The following is a 19,319-nucleotide window of genomic DNA, read 5'->3' as shown; positions in this document are numbered from 1 at the left end:
AAAAGTTCCAAAGGCCATGATGCAGAGAGTCACACAAGGGACTCAGTACAGCTGCTGTGTGAAAAGTTTAACGTTGCTCAGACAAGCCCTTCAGAAAAACAAAGCGAGCTAAACTGGAAGGTTAGGGCAGGGTCCACAGCAACGGTTATGCCGCTCTACGCTGAGCTGCAGCGAATTCTTGGGGTCGCACTCCCCCACCCGCCGCCCGCTCCCAGTACTGCCCTACCCCTGTCCGTGGATACGCCGAGAAGGGGTGTAATCTCAGCACGCCTGAGGATCTGGCGGACAGGGAAGATGAGGAGGAGGAAGAGGAATCGGATGACTTGCAGAGAGCACCAGCACTCCGTTCCCACCAACAGCCAGAGCTTTTTTCTCACCTGATGGAATTATCCCTCCCAGCCCCCTAAGCCACTAGCCCAGACAATGAAGCCATGGAAGGGACCTCTGATATGTACCTTTGTAAATATAAACATGGTTAAAAGCAAGCATTTTGTTAATGATTAATTTGCCGCAGACTTCGATTCATTCGGGCCAGTACAGTTATTGGCAAATAGTCTTAACATGCCTGGGGATGGAGCGGAATCTTCCAGGGACATCTCCATGACAGCTCTCCTGGAGGTATCGCAAAGTACCTTTGGCGAGAAAGGTTTCTGGGGCAGGGCACCTTACATTACACTCCATGGCACTTGACCACATGCATTCAGCAAGTAATTGGTAATCATGCATGACAAAGCCCTAGCTCGTATGTCCTGGTGTTGCTGGCATTCAAGCAACATCCTCGCTTTATTCGCTGGTTATCCTCAATTCCAGTTATCACTTGTAGAGATTAGTTGAAAGTTCAATTCAGGAATTAAGTATTAAACGGGACATGACATGGCCATCTAGTTACACATTCAGAGCAATGAAGTCAAGTGGGGACAACATTGTTGCGCCGTTGATTCTTACAACTAAGAATCCTCCATTGCAGGTTAGCCAAAGGCGAGCTGGTGTCTCTGCCGTTGGGCTTAAACAGAGAATGCCGTGACGCATTTGCAGTGAGGGCGCGAAGGCGAAGGGTGGCCCGGCAGCAGAGGCTTGTTTCGACGTATTGGGGCTAGGGCAGGATGTCTTCCGCGCGAGAGGCCTAGCCACGAGAACTGTGGGAGCGACGGAAGAGTAGACTTTGCTTATAACGTTATGGATCTATGTGCCACATGAACTTTCCACCTGCTACCCTAGCATCGCAACGTCGGGATGGGGCGTAAAGCGATGAAGGGGACAGATGCGCGCAGGAGGATATTAGGGATGGGGTTGGTTCTGCTCGCAATCTTAACAGCAAAGAAGCCACACGGAACACTGGCTGGGTACAGTAATTTCTGCACATGATGGAACACATTAGCGCATATAAGGGCGACTCAAAAGAGGAGGTAAGCACTCAATAAAGTTCCTCAGGCCAGAAAATTGTATCGGAGGTGATGGTTATCTGCTGAGAGCAGCAAGGTTCTTATACCAGTAGTACCAGAGACACGCCACTGAGAGAACCGAGCACCTCCTGACTTGGTACCACATGGCGAAGGGACGGCAAGAAGTGTATCAGCGGGTTGCAACCTTTTTCAAGAGTGAACTATAGCCGCAGATTGTTTCATTTATAATCACTGCGTCACCACTATCAGAGTTTCGCAACATCCAGCCCATCTGGAGGATCACCCTCCAGCGTCTTCCACCAACCACACTATGAGCACCTAGCGTCCAGAAATCTGGGGCCTAGCATGAACCCTTCTTAAGCTTAATTACATTACTTGATTTCGCTGCACCATCCAAAAATTCTCTACGCGCGTGAAATGATCTCGCGAAGACACCCTGCTAGACCTCCGAACTCAACTTCAAAGGCACCACATGAGAGCACGAACTATCCATATACCTCAGAGACCTCACTTGTCATCTCTCACACAACACAAGGAACTTACACTAACTCCTCAGTGTGCTTAACCACCCTGAGAAGCTTCACTCCGAGCAACAGACCATCCCTCTTCTACATGACATTAATACAAGCAATGAGCGTAGCTAAAGATTGTCACTCCTCTATTATCTCTTCACATTCAACAATACCCCACAAAGAGAACAAAAAGACACACAATATATCTACCATCTATTGACAAAACAAGGAAGACAAAAACCCCAAATTACACTCAGTACATAACACGTTCAACCCCATCCTCGACCATATCACTTCTCTTGCGCTCCGCGCGCGCGGAGGACATTGAGCTCCTATCGGCTGCCTCCGATAGATCGCAGAGTCATTACACCACAAACACGAGATTATACTCTACTACACTATAGTATCAATCTTATCTTCACCTCCCAGCAGCTTAGAAGAGTAATCCCTTATCGCAATCTCAAGCATGTAAAAGAGAAAAGCATTCATTCAAACCTAAAAGCCTTATAAAAAAAAAGAAAGAGACTAGTAATAAAAAAGAAGACAAGAATATCAGAAAGAAATATAACAGTGCACATTGTACAATAAATTGCATTCGACAACTACATGGTATCAAGGGCATAATTTGAGCGACTATCTATAACGAAAGGGACTAATTGTCTTATGAATAAAAGAACACAGATACTAGAATATGAATTCTAAAAAAGATAATGTACTGCGCTTACAAATAAAATGATAATCCAATTTGAAACATTGCAGCAAGCTACACACATGTAAATACAACCAAAACAACATAAGTCTATTATTTTTCTCACTATACTTACAATTTGGAAAACAGAAGATTAGAAGATAGAAAGAACCTGCTCATAGCTGAGACACAGACAAAAGACTCAGACCCAAAAATTCCCTCCTGACTTTGAAAATTCAGTTTCCTGATTGGTCCTCTGGTCGGTGTTTGGTTCCCTTTGTTACCCTTAACAGTAAAAGAAACATTAACCCTTAGCTATCTATTTATGACGATGCCAGTAATACACTTTAATGTTTTTTAGAAGTCTCTTTCTATAAGTCTATAATATATAACTAAACTATTGTTCTATGTAAAGTAAAATAAGGTTTTTAAAATGTTTACAGGCTTCATTTAAATTAATTAAAATGCAGAGACCCCTGGACCAGTGGCCAGGACCCAGGTAGTGTAGTGCCACTGAAAATCAGCTGTGTGGCGCCCTGGCACGCATGCCATAGTAGTGCCTCCCCTGGTGTATATGAAGGCTGCAGAAGCCGAAAGACAATGGCTTACCATGGCCGCAGCAAGCTGAATTATGGCTGCTCGGATCCGTCTGTGAGATCTCTAACACCAGAGCCGCAGGCACTCAATATAAGATGCAAAATGCGACCTTGCAGTGAATCACACGTGCTATATAGAGGTGAATAGTGTTGTTCACCGTGAAAGAGTATAAGCACTGTTCTGTAAATGTATCTTTTAAATACTTCTCTCTCTTTTTCCCTCCCTCACTGCGAGCTGCAACTTTTTCAGCCTCCCTACTCCATCCCGAAGGCTACTCTCAGATAAGATGGCAGAAAAAAAAAAAGACGCGAGACGAAATGTTCTCGGAAATCATGGAGTGACCCGCAATGAAAGAGCTCAGCTGAATAAGTGGAAGGACGTGGTATCAAATTACAGGAAAGATGCCAGTGAACGTGAGGACAGGAGGCACCAACGTGAGGAGTGGAGGACGCTTGAGATATAGAGGTGATGGCAGAGGAAGTCTCGACGCAGTGGCGGATGCAACGCTGGGGATGGCGGTGAGCAAGCTGACATGCTCCACGCGTCTGGGGAGTTTCAGGAACCAGCAGCAGATCACAGAGTGCCGCTGCAGCCCACTGGTAGACCACCACCCATCCCATCACTCATGTTCCATACCTCCACATCACCCAGACATGTAAGAACGCATGGGGAGAAGGCTTCGTGCACACTGCACTCACAATCACCACCCCCCATAGACAGCCCAACCAAAGGCTGTTCTATTATTGAAAATATTTTTCAGTGGCCTTTTCCGTCCCTCCTATCCTCCTCCCAAACCACATCCGGGCTACCTTGTCAGTTCTCTCCCTCTTTTTTAATGACTTAAGAATACATGATTTTTAAACGATAGACCTTCATTTCCTTAGCAAGCTGTAATCAAAAGGGAGGGTGGTTGCTTACAGGAAATGAGTTTAATGGGGGAGGGGGGTTCCAAGGGGAAACACACAGCAGTTACACCGTACCCTGCCTGTGATGAAACTCATTTCAAAGCTTCTCTGATGCGCACCGCTTCCTGGTGTGCTCTTCTAATCGCCCTGGTGTCTGGCTGTGCGTAATCAGCGCCAGGTGATTTGCCTCAGCCTCCATCCTGCCATAAGGTCTCCCCCTTACTCTCTCAGAGATTGTGGCGCACACAGCAAGCAGCATAACAAAAGGGGACATAGAGCCTCAGCCAACCAGAGTGAGTCGAGTAATGTGCGCCAGCAAATGGCGAAATGCACATTCTACCACCATTCTGCACTTGCTTCAGCCTGTAATGAACACTCCTGACTACTGTCCAGCTGCCTGTGTATGGCTTCATAGCCATGGCATCAAGGGGTAGCTGGTCCCCCAGATAACTACAGCATTTCAACATCCCAACTTGTTTCTGGTCTGGGAAGTAATTCCCTTGCTGGAGCCGTTTAAAGAGAGAGTCCTGTTCCTGAAGACGCGAGCGTCATGAAGCTGCTTCCCGGCCATCCCACATGGATGTGGGTGAAACGCTCTATGTGAATCCACAGTGCTTGCAGCACCATTGAAAGTATCTCCTTGCGGTTTATGTATTGGGTGCCCTGGTGCTCCAGTGCCAAGACAGGGATATGGGTTCCATCTATCGTCCCCACACAGTTAGGGAATCCCATTGCAGCAAAGCACATCCACTATGACCTGCACATTTCCAGAGTCACAATCTTTCGCAAGCCAACAACTTAATGATTGCTTTGGCTACTTGCATCACAGCAGCCCCCACAGTAGAGTTGCCCACTCCAAATTGATTCCCGACTGAACGTAGCTGTCTGGCATTGCAAGCTTCAGAGAGCTACTTGCCACTCACTTCTCAACTGTGAGCACTGCTCTCATCTTGATTTCGGTGTTTCAGGGCAGGGAAGAGCAAGTACAAAGTTCCATGAAATTCCCTTACGCATGCGAAAGTTTCACAGCCACTGGAATCGTCCCATACCTGCAATACTATGCGGTCCCACCAGTCTCTGGCTTGTTTCCCGGCCAAATCGGCGTTTCAATGGCTACAAACCTGCCCCGTTACCAGCAGGAATCTCCAAAAGCGCAGGGCCCGCGTGTTGGAGAGAATTCTGTGTCCATGTCTCATCACTCTCATCGCTGCGCTGCCGTAGCCGCCTCCTCCTTGCCTGGTTTGCAGGTCCTGGTCAGCACTGACTGCACGAGAATTCCGCGAGGTGTTTAAAACCTCCATGATTGCTGTCTTGAGCTGAGCAGGTCCATGCTTGCTGTGGTAAGGCGTTTGCACAGTTCATCCAGGAAAAAAGGACGAAATGGTTGTCTGCGGCTTTCACGGAGGGAGGGTGAGGCTGTACCCAGAACCACCCGCAACAATGTTTTTTGCCCCATCAGGCACTGGATCTCACACCAGAATTCCAAGGGGCGGGGAGACTGCGGACTATGGGATAGCTATGGGATAGCTACCCACAGTGCAACGCTCAGGAAATCAACACTAGCTTCCAGTACGTGGATACGCACCGCCGAATTAATGTGCTTATGTGTGGCCGCGTGAACTCGACTTAAATACAATTGTTAAAAACCGTTTATGTAAATCAGACCTAATACCGTAGTGTAGACGTACCCTTAATGTCAGAAGAAATTAAAAAGCTATATAATTATCAGGAGCCTTCAGCTGAATGTCAGCCTTGTCTTCAGTGAAATCTCATCTGTCATACATCCCTGAGAACAATCCTTTCAAATGGTAATTTCTTAACTTTATGAAGCTCTAGCGCTCTGTAGCAAAGAGGATAACATATGCATAAAAATGAAAGGGAACTGACGCTGCAGTAAAAACTTCTTTATCATTACTGTCCGGTATCTCACAAAATCTGCACACACAGGCAAACAGAAAGAATAAGACACAAAATACAACCCTTGTATCTCAACAGGACCCCATTGTGAATGGCGTACCTGCAATACTGTCACCCTGTGACGGTGAAAAAGAGTGGCAGACAACTTCAGAGGCATCATTTTTATGGGGTTTGGTACTATAAGCAGAGAGGCTCCACTTGTCAGAGCAACGAACAACTCAACTACAGATGGATCAAACGTCAGAGGTGAGGCCAGGAACAGCATATCATGTGGTGTGATCTTAAATAGTGATCTAAAATGAAAAAGGGTAGAGTTATTAAGACAGGTGCATATAAATGCTGGTAACTGGCTGGCATTATTTAAAAACAGAAGGGCTTCTGAGTTGGAGCACTTGTATGCCGTAGCATCTGTACCTAGATTAGTAAAAATTTTTAATGCCAGAAGGGACCATTAAGATCATTTAATATAAATGCCTGCATACACAGGAAAATTTCACCAAGCAGTTCTTGCATCTTCAAACCCATAACTTCTGGTTGTGCTAGAGCATATCCTTCAGAAAGGCATCTGCATCTATGTTCTGCATGCTGGGGAGGAAGCTCTGTGCAGATTTTGAATGGTCTGTGCTCATTCATCAGTACTGCTCGGTATCTGCACTCCATATTGGACTAGCAGTGTTTCCATTACTAGTATTTTCGAGCAGTATTTACCAGAACAAAGAAAAGCCAAGAAAGCTAGAACAGGAATTAAGATTTAGAGAGGAAAATAATTCCTATATGTCTGAGAATCACAAGTTCAACTTAAAAGTTTCAGTATCCATTTCATTTAGAGTACCAGCAATAAAATGTCTATATTATGATCAACATGACTCTAGGAGTAATAAAATCAGTCAAGCATGTTAAGAATAATGTATAACCAAGCAAAGTAATAATTATTCTATTTAGAAATCAACTGAAAGAAAGCTTAGAGGCAGAAGGGGAGAGTCACAAACACATAATGTTAGATCAAAGAATTTAAGGCCAGAAGGCACCATCATGATCATCTAGTCTGACCTCCTGCACATTGCAAGCCATCCACTCCTGTAATAGACCCATATCTTCAGGCTGAGTTACTGAAGTCTCAAACCATGATTTAAAAATTTCAAGTTACGGAGAATCCACCATTTACACTAGTTTACAGCAATATATGACCTGTGCCCCAGGCTGTGCAGGAAGGCAAAAACTCTCCAGGGTCTCTGCCAATTTGACCCAGGGGGAAATTCCTTCCCAACCCCAAATATGGCAATCAGTTAGATCCAGAGTATGTGGATTTTCAACTCCAGTTGGCTTCAACTGTTTGCAGAATGAATTTGCGAAGAGTACTTCTACTGTACTGAAGTTATTCTTGCCTCAGTCATTCCTGGTAGTTCAATACCATACCAGATACTAGACTTTGGCACAGTCCCCACCTTAATCACAATTTTGTAATCACCTTATTTTGTAATGTACTTTGTGAATGTAAAATATGATTACTTGCAAGGTAATAAAGCTTTCCAAAGGCACCAATTCTTGGCTTTATATACTTACTCTTGCAAAAGCTAGCTTTTGCAATTTTTCCCTTTCCTTTACAGACCAGTGAGGTGATTCACAAAATACAGCATGACTGTAGCTATCAGTGACAAGCAAACACAAGCAGCGTTATATATTAAGTTATTTTGAAAATCTCACCTCTAATTGTCAGCCCTTTGAAAACATAAAAAGGATAATTTGGAAAGTAAACTTACTGAAGATGAAGAATATTTGGCACAATACATTTATGAGGTACTCTGACTATTTTGGGGATCCCTGTAGTTCCTGATGTACGTAAGATGTATGCCAAAGAATATTGCTGCCTGACATCCATGTACCCCCTTTGTGATGTCTCTGATTTAAGTTGGTCCAGGTCAGCTATGTAATCTGTCTTCCAATCACTTGCAGCTCTGGAGATTCCATTTTTGTCTTCTGTGCCATCTAACAGCAGATTTACATCAACATCATTCCAATTAATTTGGAAAAGAGTTAAACCAACATCATCTATTGCAAAAGAACTCTGGTAAAACCAGCCAGCATGGGATAGTTTGAATTTCTGTAAGGGAATAAAATAGTTTACAAGCAAGTTAAAGGCAAAGCTCAGTGCACAGTTTTACTATCTCCATTCCCATATTATACTATAACAATAAAGATAAAATTTTTCAAAAGCAACTACTGATTTTGAGTGCCTCCACTTTTGGGAGCCCAACCTGAGACAGCTTTAAGAAGTCTGGTTTTCAGAGAGCAGCTGCTCGCGCCTTTTAAAAACAAAACAAAACTGTGGATGAATTTAATACTCATAAAAATGATCTAATAATCACTAGTAAATTAGATGACGTATAAGTTTCTTCCAAGAACTATGCATTCCATTTTGACATGAAACACCTATTGGGGAGGAAGTATGGAAGAGTTCCTGAATACCAATGCCCACCATTGAGGAATGTATTACAAAACCATGGAAGTGAATAAGTGGACCGGAAAATAAGGTGATGTTTAGAGAAAAAGCATCCAAGCACACCTCTACCCCGAAATAACATGACCCAATATAACACAAATTCGGATATAATGCAGCAAAGCAGTGCTCCAGGGAGCAGGACTGTGCACTCCAGTGGATCAAAGCAAGTTCGATATAACACGGTTTCACCTATAACGTGGTAAAAATTTCTGGCTCCCGAGGACAGCGTTATATCGAGACAGAGGTGTACTTCACATTATCTGAAAGTGTCTGTGACAAACTAAGGTAGATCACCCTTGTCATGCTTGCAAACCAATTGCCAGCTCATGTCAAGGCCTGTAGGTCTCAACTGAACACTGACAAACACATAGCTGGAACCTCCTGTCCCCTCAGAGTTAGTAGGTAAGTTAAGAGGAGAACTCTCCCGTCAATCCAGTGCTGTCTACACTGGGGTCTTTGGTTTAACTCGGTCACTCAGGATGTGGATTTTTAACAACCCTAAGTTATATAGCTATACCTACCTAATTTCCTAGTGTATACCAGGCCCTAGTCTCCAACAGGAGGTGTTATCCCCTGTCCAATAAAGAAGGCCCAGCCGCAGGAGAACTACTCTGGAATATCAGAGGTCAAAAGACTTTGCCGATTCCACCCCCCCGCAGGAAAAGGAGACATGCAAGTGAATTCCTCCCATTAGCTGAACTGGCAGCTAACAGAAGACAAGAAGGGACATATAGAGCTTTCTTATTATAGAAGCTTCTATTATTGTTTGAAACTTAAGACTAGCATGTGTGTGTGCATGTTTACCCGCTTTAACTTTGTAAATAACTAACTATTTCCTTTTCCTACTTAATACATCTTTAGATCGATTACTATAGGAACGGTTACAAGCACTGTCTTCAGTGTGAGGTCTAAAGCGCAACTGACCCTGCGTAAGTGACATCCTTTTGGATTGGGAGAAACCAGTAACACTATTGTGATTTTGGGTGTAAGAGACCATCTGTCACAAAGGCAAGCTTAAATGGGTGGTACCCAAGGAGATCGACTGTCACTCCACGTTAAGACTGTAATAGTGCCTGAGGAGTTTATACTTGATAATTGGTTGGTGAAATCTAAGTATAGATCTCCAAGCCAATTTGTGCCCTGCTTCTTAACAGTCTCCCCTAAGGTTGAGAACTCATGTTACTGACCCACTGCAGAACAGCTTGAAAACCACTCATTGTCAAAATAAAGACAATTACATCATAGCTCTTGGTAAACAGAAGGCAACTAACTCAACTGCTGCAATTTTCTAAATCCCATTTTAATGTTCCTTTTAGTATCCTTAACACTTACATTTATTTTGTCATTCTCAACAAGGATATACTGGAGGTTACACTTCTTCATAAAATAGTTAGATAACACTGGTGGTGCATCTGGATCAAGAGGAGAATATGCAGCTGGAACTTGGAGGATCCTAACAAGGCAAAAATTCTAGTCAATTAATAGCATTGTAAAAGACAAAAAGAGTTAAACTATATCTTCAGTTTTACATAAATTCTTTATGCTATGACGTCCCTTAGTTTCCAGACATAGGCGGCATGTGAGCCTTTCGTTTGGGTAGGCTTAAACACGAGTGCCGGAAACTCCCTAGAAGTATGTGGGGACTGCCTGAGCCTGGATTGTGGCCCAGCCCCTGCTCTCATCTCTTCCCCTGAACCCCCCCACGTTGCTCGCTCCTCTTCCTCTGAGGCTTGGGTACAATATGTAGCACATGTGTACATGGAGCAGATGCAGAATACATGCTAGGAACATCACAGTTTTATTCTCGCAGGTTCATGAGATCTGGCTTGTGAAGATTTGAGTTACATAATCTCTTCCCTAACAAAGACAGATAAATATCGTCCCACTGTCATCAGTTATGCTTCTTTTATGCTGCTGTGTTTCTTCAGTGCTTACTAGTATCACTAGTGTGCATATGAACCACCTAGTGGCTTAATTTACCAAATAAGAATTCTTGGCTTTTTGTCTTCATCAAAAAACCCTGAGCATCCAGATTAATAAAGCTGATGGTATATTAATTAGGTTTAAAAAATTCTGCTGAGGTGTTATTTTTGCAAAAAAAATAAAAAAATCTATTACTATTTGGCTTTCCCTTACAAATTAATACTCATCACACTAAGTGTTTTGCTAAACAGAACAAGGGATACCTGGTTCTAAAACACTACATGAACAAAACCAACCAAATTTGGGAGAAAGAGCATATGAAAGGTATCAGCAGTTGCTATAAGGGCCTGAGCAAAACAGATTCAGTACATACAGCTTGTTTTAACTCACTGTTTTCTTGCTTTCATCAGTGAAGTTGAACATGTGCAGGAGAAAATGCCATTAAATCTAAAGGTGCATTGTACATGCATGAACAGTTAGTAAGTACATGCTCACTGGTCAAGGAACTTACAGGTTATACTGGTGAAGTCAGTGGAACCTTTAAGCACTTGTAATTCAGTACACATGTGGCATAATGCCTCCCAAAGCATCAAGAATTGTGACCATTGCTGCACACATTGTTCACATGTCAGTAAAATGTTATGGTTGTGACATACAGTTAAAATAAAGATTTAGGAAATGCAAAAAAGTTAAGATTCCAGCAGTAACGTGAATTTAGCCATGATGCACATCCTGTATGTTTGATATATTTTATGATTAGGCCTGGAAGAATATAATTTTTATTTTGTTATGATTTTGATAGATGTCTGTTTATTTGTATGCATTTTTAGATTATCAATTTAAATTTTCACAATTACATAAAATTATGGGTTTTAAGCATTTAAAATCTATATATAATTTTCCCAGTTGTGGGAAATTACGGAGCAATGGTAAGATAACAACTGAATCACTGACATTGAGTTTCAAAAAGTTAAAGCTTTATAAACTGTTAGCAAACAAATTGCCAACGCCATATGTCAAAATATATAAAGTATACTTAAATCAACAAATCATACCTGTTTTTTAAGATTCATTCATTAGTCCATTTGTGAACAAGCCTAATTCATAAGTCTAAATTACTGGTTTTTCACTCTAATATGTTCTCAAGCAGTATTTTTCTTACTTTGCCTATCTATAAATTTTGATTGTGATCTATGGAAATAATGCATCATCTTTTTAATAAGTAGAGTGAAATCAATGTTTACTGACATTTACTGATAAAAAATGGATTCTTTCAAGCCTATTTCTAATGTATATGGTAACATTTTAAACTAGTTAACTAGAAAACAAGGGATCAGAAAATAGTGCTCATGTGCAATATTGTTAAACTGACGGTAGTGCTGAAGCCTCAACTTTTACATTTCCTCATTACTTATTTTAATCATGCATCCTTATTGTTGTAACTTAATTCTGCATTTCATTTTCTAGATTTTCTTTTACAGAAAAAATCCAAAGCAAGTTGTTAAAACTTTAAGCATATTAGGTTGAATCAGGTTACAGACAAATTAGATGGATTTAAAGCCTGAAACTTGAATTTAGCCCTAATTGTGAATTAGTACCTTTGTTTGGTTGGGAAGAGGGGGAGAAAGGAGGGGGGAGTTAACTGAATAGAGGTATGATGGTCTGTGGGGGGGGGGAAAAAAAATCAACATTTAAATTAGACTATATGTTTATGTCTAAAGATATACATTTAAACAAAGATGTGCTGCATATTCAGGGACAGTTACATAGATATGCACTGGTAAAGGGAACTTAAAGCATTTTAATTGCTTTGCAAGTGAATGTAAGAGCCACAAGCCAAAAAGTGCTCTGGAATTTTTATTTAAAATCCTCCCCCCCCCACACACCCTGGCTTTACCAATATACATAACATTCCAAACAGTTCAGCGAAACCGGTTTATAAAATCAGTTAAAATGGGTCTAGCTACTAGTGCTCCACTGGTTTTGAAGTTTGTAGACTGACTATAGAGAAGACAAGAGGTAAAACAGAAGTATTCAAAGTATTACCCTAAAATCCAAGATGGTAAATTTATTCCAGGATAGCAGTAAAGGCCTATTGCAAACCTTCCTCTTTGGTCACAGTAGTTTTGCAGGAAAACTGTTAATTCTGTGGCAAGACTAACAACCTCCTTGTAAGTGTAGAAAACTGAAGGTTTATCATTATATTCATCAAAACATACTGCTTTTCTATCAGAATACAGGCTGGCTGCCTGATGCACCATCTCCTGAAGGGTCATTTTAAATACATAATATTCAGTCCCCTAAACAGATAAAAATAATAAAAGATTACAATGAATTCTGATTGTTAACATTATGAATATAAAAGGCAGCTTAGTCTAGTGAAAAAGAAGTCGAAGGAAATAGCATGAGACCTCTTCTAAAAGCAATTTAAAGAGACTGTGCCAAATTAAAGACTGTAGCATTTAAAAACAAGTTATTCATATTACAAACCTTAATCTGAATGTTAAAAGTCTTTTTTATTTTACTATTTGCTATTTTTGTTGTTTGGTTACAATTAAAAAAAGTCTATTCAATTTCCACTTTCAGGTTCTTATGCTCTAATGCAATGCTTAGATTGCAAACACTGGAGGAAATTATTTTGCCTTTGAGGGCAGAAGGGAAAGAAGTATTTTCAACTAGATTTGTTTAAAAGGAAATACTTCTACTGGTGTTCAGTTTTGTAAAAGCTTGTGTTTATAAAATGTATATTTTGAATCTTTAGAGGTAAATTGAAACGCTCATTTTAAAGAAATAACATTTAAAGATCCCAGTCTTGCCACTGACTTCAGTGGAGCGAGGATTTCTTCAGAGTACGTCTACACATAAACATTACAAACACACAATATAATTAGAAATCAGTTTCTCCTTTATTTACCTGGCAAGAGTTCAATGCTCAATCCTCAAGTACATAATTATCTCATTTGTATGACAAGCCCATATTTACAGTGTGAGATCTTATGGGTAAGGGCCCTACCAAATTCATGAAACACACATCACGGACTGTGAAATCTGGTCTCCCTCTCCATAAAACCTTGTCTTGTGTGTACTTTTACCCTATATTATACAGATTTCAGGGGGGGTAGACCAGCATTTCTCAAATTGGGGGGCCTGACCCAAAAGGGAATTGCAGGGGGTCACAAGGTTATTTTAGAAGGATTGCAGTATTGCCACCCTTACTTCTGTGCTGACTTCAGAGCTGAGAGGCCAGAGAGCAGCAGCTGTTGACCTGGGGCCCAGCTTTGTAAGCAACAGCTCAGAAATAAGGGTGGCAATACCATACCATGCCATCCTTACTTCCGTGCTGCTGATGGTGACAATTCTGCCTTCAGAACTAGGCTCCCATCCAGCAGATGCCACTCTCCAGCTGCCCAACTCTGAAGGCAGCATCATCACCACCAGCAGCAGCACAGAACTGAAGGTAGCAGTACCGCAACCCCCCTCCTCCATAACTCCTTTTGGGTCAGGACCCCTACAATTATACCATGAAATTTCAGATTTAAATAGCTGAAAACATGAAGTTTACAATTTTTTAAATCCTATAGCTGTGAAACTGACCAAAGTGGATTGTGAATGGGGTAGAGGCCTTGCTTCTATGTGTTCTCTTTGCAGAACTTATTACGTGTGTGGGCACTATAAAACAAAATAATGAAAGAGTTAAAGAACTGCAAGGAACCCAGCTGTCTGCATTGATTAGGGACTAAGTTCGGTTTGCCTTACTTGTGCAAGTAGTCTTACTGCTTTTAATATGACTTTGCATATAAGTAAGGTGAGCGGAATTTGACCTTAAGTATTAGTGATATCTGCTACTGCAGAAGAAACACGTACAGTTCTCAAAAACAAAGCAATCCCATGCATCAAAGGGTGAAGAGATCACAAAGTTTTAAAGAGGTAATTTAAGGCCATTTAAACAAATGAAGACTGGTAATAACAAAAACAGAAAAGTGCTTTCAAAGCCAAATCACCTTGGTTTTCCTAATATATCATTTACTTACTGTTAAGAAGATTACACAGATCCTACTTCCAAACATTTGATGACAAACTCTTCTATATGTTTATAACTGCACAAATTCAGTTATTTTTTAATCATAATTGTCCATATAAGTTCAATGTCATCAAGCTGAAATTCTGCATGAGTTTGAAGGAAACAAACAAGAAAACTTAAGAGTTGATATAATTATTGTCAAATAACTGCTGGAGTTTTCCTGTAGATTATAATTCCACTCCCAGGCAATTTATATTAACTGTAAACAAACATCCACCACAAAACATTACATAAATATATCAAATAAGTGGCATATTCTGACTGATTTCAAGGCTGCAGAAACAGACCCAATGTTAGAGGAGAGGTCTAACTAAAATTTACTAAAGGAAGGACAACAAAACTTTCTCTGTCATGCCTAGGCATTGACTTATATAGTGAGAGAAATATTATGAGGCACATCCTCAGTCCCATGCACAGGCTTTTGCCTGTTTTTCATCTAACAACATATTTTTATGAACATGGCAGAGGAACACTTCCATATTTTCTTTTTAAACTTACTGTTACAAATAATACCTACGATCACTAAAACAAAAAGAGCTTTCTCTTAGATTAATGAGAAAAAATATTTCTAGTTCTTCAGTTTGTTTTATTTGTGAATTTGCCACCATTTGGTGTATGTGGATCTTTCCACATATTACACAGTAATAGTTTGGAAAAACCAGGAAAAACGTGATTTTAAAACCACAAAAATTGACAGGGGACAAGGAGAAAATTATTGTTTATGGAATTGTTAGCACTATTGAGTTGGCATTATCCTTTAAAATACAGAGGGAATATATTTTTGTAACCAAAGCCACAAACTTCCAGTGCTAATAGTTATCACTCCATTGTATGCATTATAATACCTTTACATAAACCACTGTTTTCCAAAATAATATATATCACCAGATTACTTGTGTGCAAGCACACATCTTAAACTAGGAAAAAATGTTTTTGCAACCTGGTTGGCCAAAAGTAACCATGATCTATAGAAACTAGCACAAGAATATGCTTCAAAACGACAGTTAACTACTTAAACGTATGACACAATCAGCATTGCTCATTACATCAGAAATACACTGTAGAAATTAGAAATTTACTTGGATTTAATTGAAGCTGATTCATTTATTGAAGCAAAGACTGTTGATTGTTATTTATTCAATTTATTGACAGACCTCAAAACAATTGGTAAGATGGTTAAAAACATCTGTTCTCTCCAAGGCAGGGCACACATCCCAGCACATGTGGATCCAAGCGCAGACCATCTGTTGTCTGGCCGGAAACAGAGCAGGACATGCTGGGAACTGTAGCCTCCCTCGGACGCACCTCACATCAGCCCAGACTGTTCAGGTTACTGTAGCCCCAGGGCCAGCAGACGAGAGTGACAAGGCGGGGGAGGCAGTACTTCCTGCTGGTCCTCGGCTTCTCAGTGACACGCTTCCCAGCGCCACAGAGCTCTTCTACAGGCGGAGGGCCAAGACTGAGGGGCGAGTACGCCGGGCCAGCTTCTCTCCCTGCAGCTGTTTAAATCTCCCGCCGGCTGCAGTGGGACCAGCGCCTTGGCTATCGCCCACGGTTCCTCTGGCCCACGCGGGGCGCCGCCGGGTGCGGGAGGGGAGACGCTGCGGGGCTGCGCTCGGACGAGGGCGGCTGCAACGTGGCTAGTTCCATCCCTCAGCCCCAGCAAGGGTCTAGGTGCGGGGCCCGGTCCGTTTCCGCCGTCCCCACTGGCCCTGGTCTGGGCTGCTCCCCCCGCCGACCCCTGCCCGAGAGCACCCACCTGCGCACTCCGCCCTCTGGGGCCACCGCGACGCCATCGAGCGGCGGTAGCCAAGCAGCGGCCCAGGCTCGCCCCCTCTTGCCGTGACAACAGCTCTGCGCCACATTTGATTGGCTGAATGTTCTTTTTCCCATTGGCTCCTTCTAGGCAGATTCGGATTGGCCGTGCTCTTTCCTAGAAGCAGTGTTCCCATTGGTTATTAGCTGCAACATTTTGATTGGATGCTGGGTCAGGCTGTTCCATTTTCCCAGCAGCTGGAGGGGGGGACGGGTCTTGGAGCAAAGAACTCAAAACCAAACTACTGAAGGAGATGCCTGGTGTGTGTGTGTGTTGGGGTATAAACCATAAGGCAGGGTAGGTGCAACTTCATCCCCATCTCCCCTCCCCCCGCGCGGCGGAGATAAGACAGTTGGCGGCTCTCAGCTCGTTTAGAGGGGCGGCGGGGTTTAGCCGAATGAGTGCCCCCCTCCCCCCAAAGCCTGCGCCCTGCTCGCTCCGGGCGCCCTGGGAGCTGCTTGTCACAGGGCATCAGGGGACAAGAACAAACCTGGTCAGCAGCTGCTGGCGCTGCAAGAGAGACACGCCTTTCACTGCCCCACAGCCCTTCTTCCACCCTCAGCTCTGTGTAAACGTACCCGTTTGTCTCTTTCACCAACCGCTACTACCTCACCCACCGTGTCTGCACTCAACAGCCACGCTTGCCTTTTATACGAAAAGTATAATAAAATGACTATGGGGAACATGATCTTGTGTGTCTGATATTTAACAATTGTGGCTCTTAAAAAACACACCAAGATGGCATAAGCAATGACTAGCTGAAACTTCAATCTGCAGAAATTAGTTTCAGTTGATTACATACACGAAGTGGGTTTTAGCCCACAAATGTTTATGCCCAAATAAATTTGTTAGTCTCTAAAGTGCCACAAGCACTCTTCAGTCTTTCTGCTGATGCAGACTAACATGGCTACTACTCACACCATACACTGTCAACTGATACTCAAACTGAAAAAGTTTCAGAAGTGTAATAAAACCACTGTTTTAAACAAAATTGAAGCAATGTTGCCTATATATAAGTAATTGTGCTAGGAAATGAATCAGGACTTTGATGCAAATTCTGGCTATGTTTGAAAAGAAAGAACACTATACACAACTACTTATTAACTGGGCCACAGAATCCACTGCAAAGAAGTCTTCTTTGGTAGATGAGCAGTGTCAAAGGAAAATGTGGATAGGAAAGGAAACGAGAAATGAGGAAGGGAAGAGTTTAGGAAGCAATTTTAAGTGCTTACAAGTAAGCTACCATATGATGCACAGAACAAGAAACATTGTAGGCCTGATTTCTGAGGCTGGTGCAAACCATAAGTGAAAGTTAAAACCTCTGCCTCCAACTGCAGAGTCTGATATTATTATAGCCCTTTATAGAGTCAGATTTTTACATTTTAAAATGCACAGTTGTGATGTTCTGTACCTCAGGGGAATACCTAGCACCCCCATGTTCATCCTTATGATTGTGTGGTATCCAATGCAAAGTTTCTCATGCCAGGTGTCTTCAGAAGGTTCATGATGTATTGAGCATTGTTGTTATGGTAATATTCCAGTAATCATTGTTATAATCATAGAATATCGAAGCTGGAAGGGACCTTAGGAGGTCATGTAGTCCAACCCCCTGTTTGAAGCAGGCCCAATCCCCAGCCAGATTTTTGCCTAAAATCCCTAAATGGCCTCCTCAAGGATTGAGCTCACAACCCTGGGTTTAGCAGGCCACTGCTCAAACACTGAGATACAACCTAAAATATTAAGGGGGGGTAATTTTATGTATATAGTTATGAGGCTGAAAATGTGTCCTCATAGCTTAAAGCAAGCCCAGGCAAAAACTCTGCAGCAGCAGAGGGACAGTTCACACCTCATCAGGGCATGTATGGGACAACCCAGCCCAGCCTCACAGGAACAAAGGACACTGGCCTAGGCAACAACAAAAGGATCTGTTTGGACTCTGGAGTGAGTCACCCCCCTTCCTTTGGTCAGTTTGGGACTGCGATGAGGTAATGTTCAGCTGACTCTGAAGGGGGAGGGCAGCAAAGCCAAGACAGAAGAAAGAACATGGGGAAAGAAAGAAAGAAAGAAAAAAAAAAAAAGGGGAGACACTTGCCATGCCTTCCTCTCTCTTTCACCTCCATTTATAGAAACCAATATCAAGCGACTGAAGTGCTGATCAAAAGGGAGAGCAACTAAGTTTCTAAGGCCATTGAAATGTTAAAAGCAGCTTAAAATGTGTTGTGCTTTTATTTCATTTGACCATATCCAACTTGTTATGCTTGGACTTATAATCACTTAAAAAAAAACTACCTTTGTAGTTAATAAATCCGTTTATTCTACAAGAAGCAGTGCATTTGATTTGAAGAGTGACACTCCTCCTGGGATAACAAGCCTGGTACATATTAACTTCTTCGTTAAATTGATGAACTCATACAAGCTTGCAGCATCCAGCCAGCATAACTGGACACTGCAACACAGAAGTTCCCAGGGTTGCATCTGAGACTGGACATATTGGCTAGTGTCATTTGGTTGCACAATCCAAGGAGCAGCTTACATGCCAGCGGTTGTGCATGAACAGCCCAGGAGTGGGGGTTCTTATAGCAGAGCAGGGTAAGGCTGGGTCCCAGAGTCAAGGACTGGGGTGACCTAGCAGATCACCGGTCCAGATAACACCAGGGGAACGTGACAACAGTATATGGGGAAAAAGGAGAACAATTGTTAAAGCATCAGAGAATCTGTCCTGAATAAAATCAGAACCAGGCTAATGTATATACGGTGTTTAAACAGTGATCAGAGTTAAAAGTAACAATGCTAGTCAAAACATTCTAGGGTACGTGCACAAATTCTATATAATTTTGTTTGCCAAAATGCATAATTTTTCCAAATTGCAGACAGGTTAGAACACTCTTGGCAACATCTGTGATTAAATATGTCTTGTGATACAGCATGGCCAGAAGGCAGCATAAGAGTGTTAGCAGGGGGCCTTATTCCCTGCCAA

At 42.2% G+C, this 19,319-nt stretch overlaps 1 protein-coding gene across 9 annotated transcripts in view; it reads right to left on the bottom strand.

The window, feature by feature from the left end:
- AASDH (aminoadipate-semialdehyde dehydrogenase) overlaps window positions 1–16,542 on the bottom strand; it is a 49,547-nt gene extending 33,005 nt beyond the window's left edge. For 4 of the 9 annotated variants that reach the window (XM_075066438.1, XM_032782690.2, XM_032782709.2 and 1 more), the window contains exons 1-5: window positions 14,477–16,254; window positions 12,492–12,745; window positions 9,855–9,975; window positions 7,783–8,123; window positions 6,123–6,315 (exon numbers count right to left, since the gene is read on the bottom strand). In XM_075066438.1, coding sequence (XP_074922539.1) covers window positions 6,123–6,315; window positions 7,783–8,123; window positions 9,855–9,975; window positions 12,492–12,745; window positions 14,477–14,512 — 945 coding nt within the window. In that variant the 5' untranslated portion in view covers window positions 14,513–16,254. Of the gene's footprint in view, window positions 1–6,122; window positions 6,316–7,782; window positions 8,124–9,854; window positions 9,976–12,491; window positions 12,746–14,039; window positions 16,255–16,285 lie in introns of those variants that run through there. The other 5 variants (XM_075066440.1, XM_075066441.1, XM_032782672.2 and 2 more) reach the window with 4 other exon arrangements.
- Window positions 16,543–19,319: the final 2,777 nt, after the last annotated feature.

This window comes from Chelonoidis abingdonii, chromosome 5 (genome assembly GCF_003597395.2).
Source record: "Chelonoidis abingdonii isolate Lonesome George chromosome 5, CheloAbing_2.0, whole genome shotgun sequence".
Lineage (NCBI taxonomy): Eukaryota > Metazoa > Chordata > Testudines > Testudinidae > Chelonoidis > Chelonoidis abingdonii.
The sequence above is the reverse complement of the archived record's forward strand: the minus strand, read 5'-3'. Positions and strand labels throughout refer to the sequence as shown.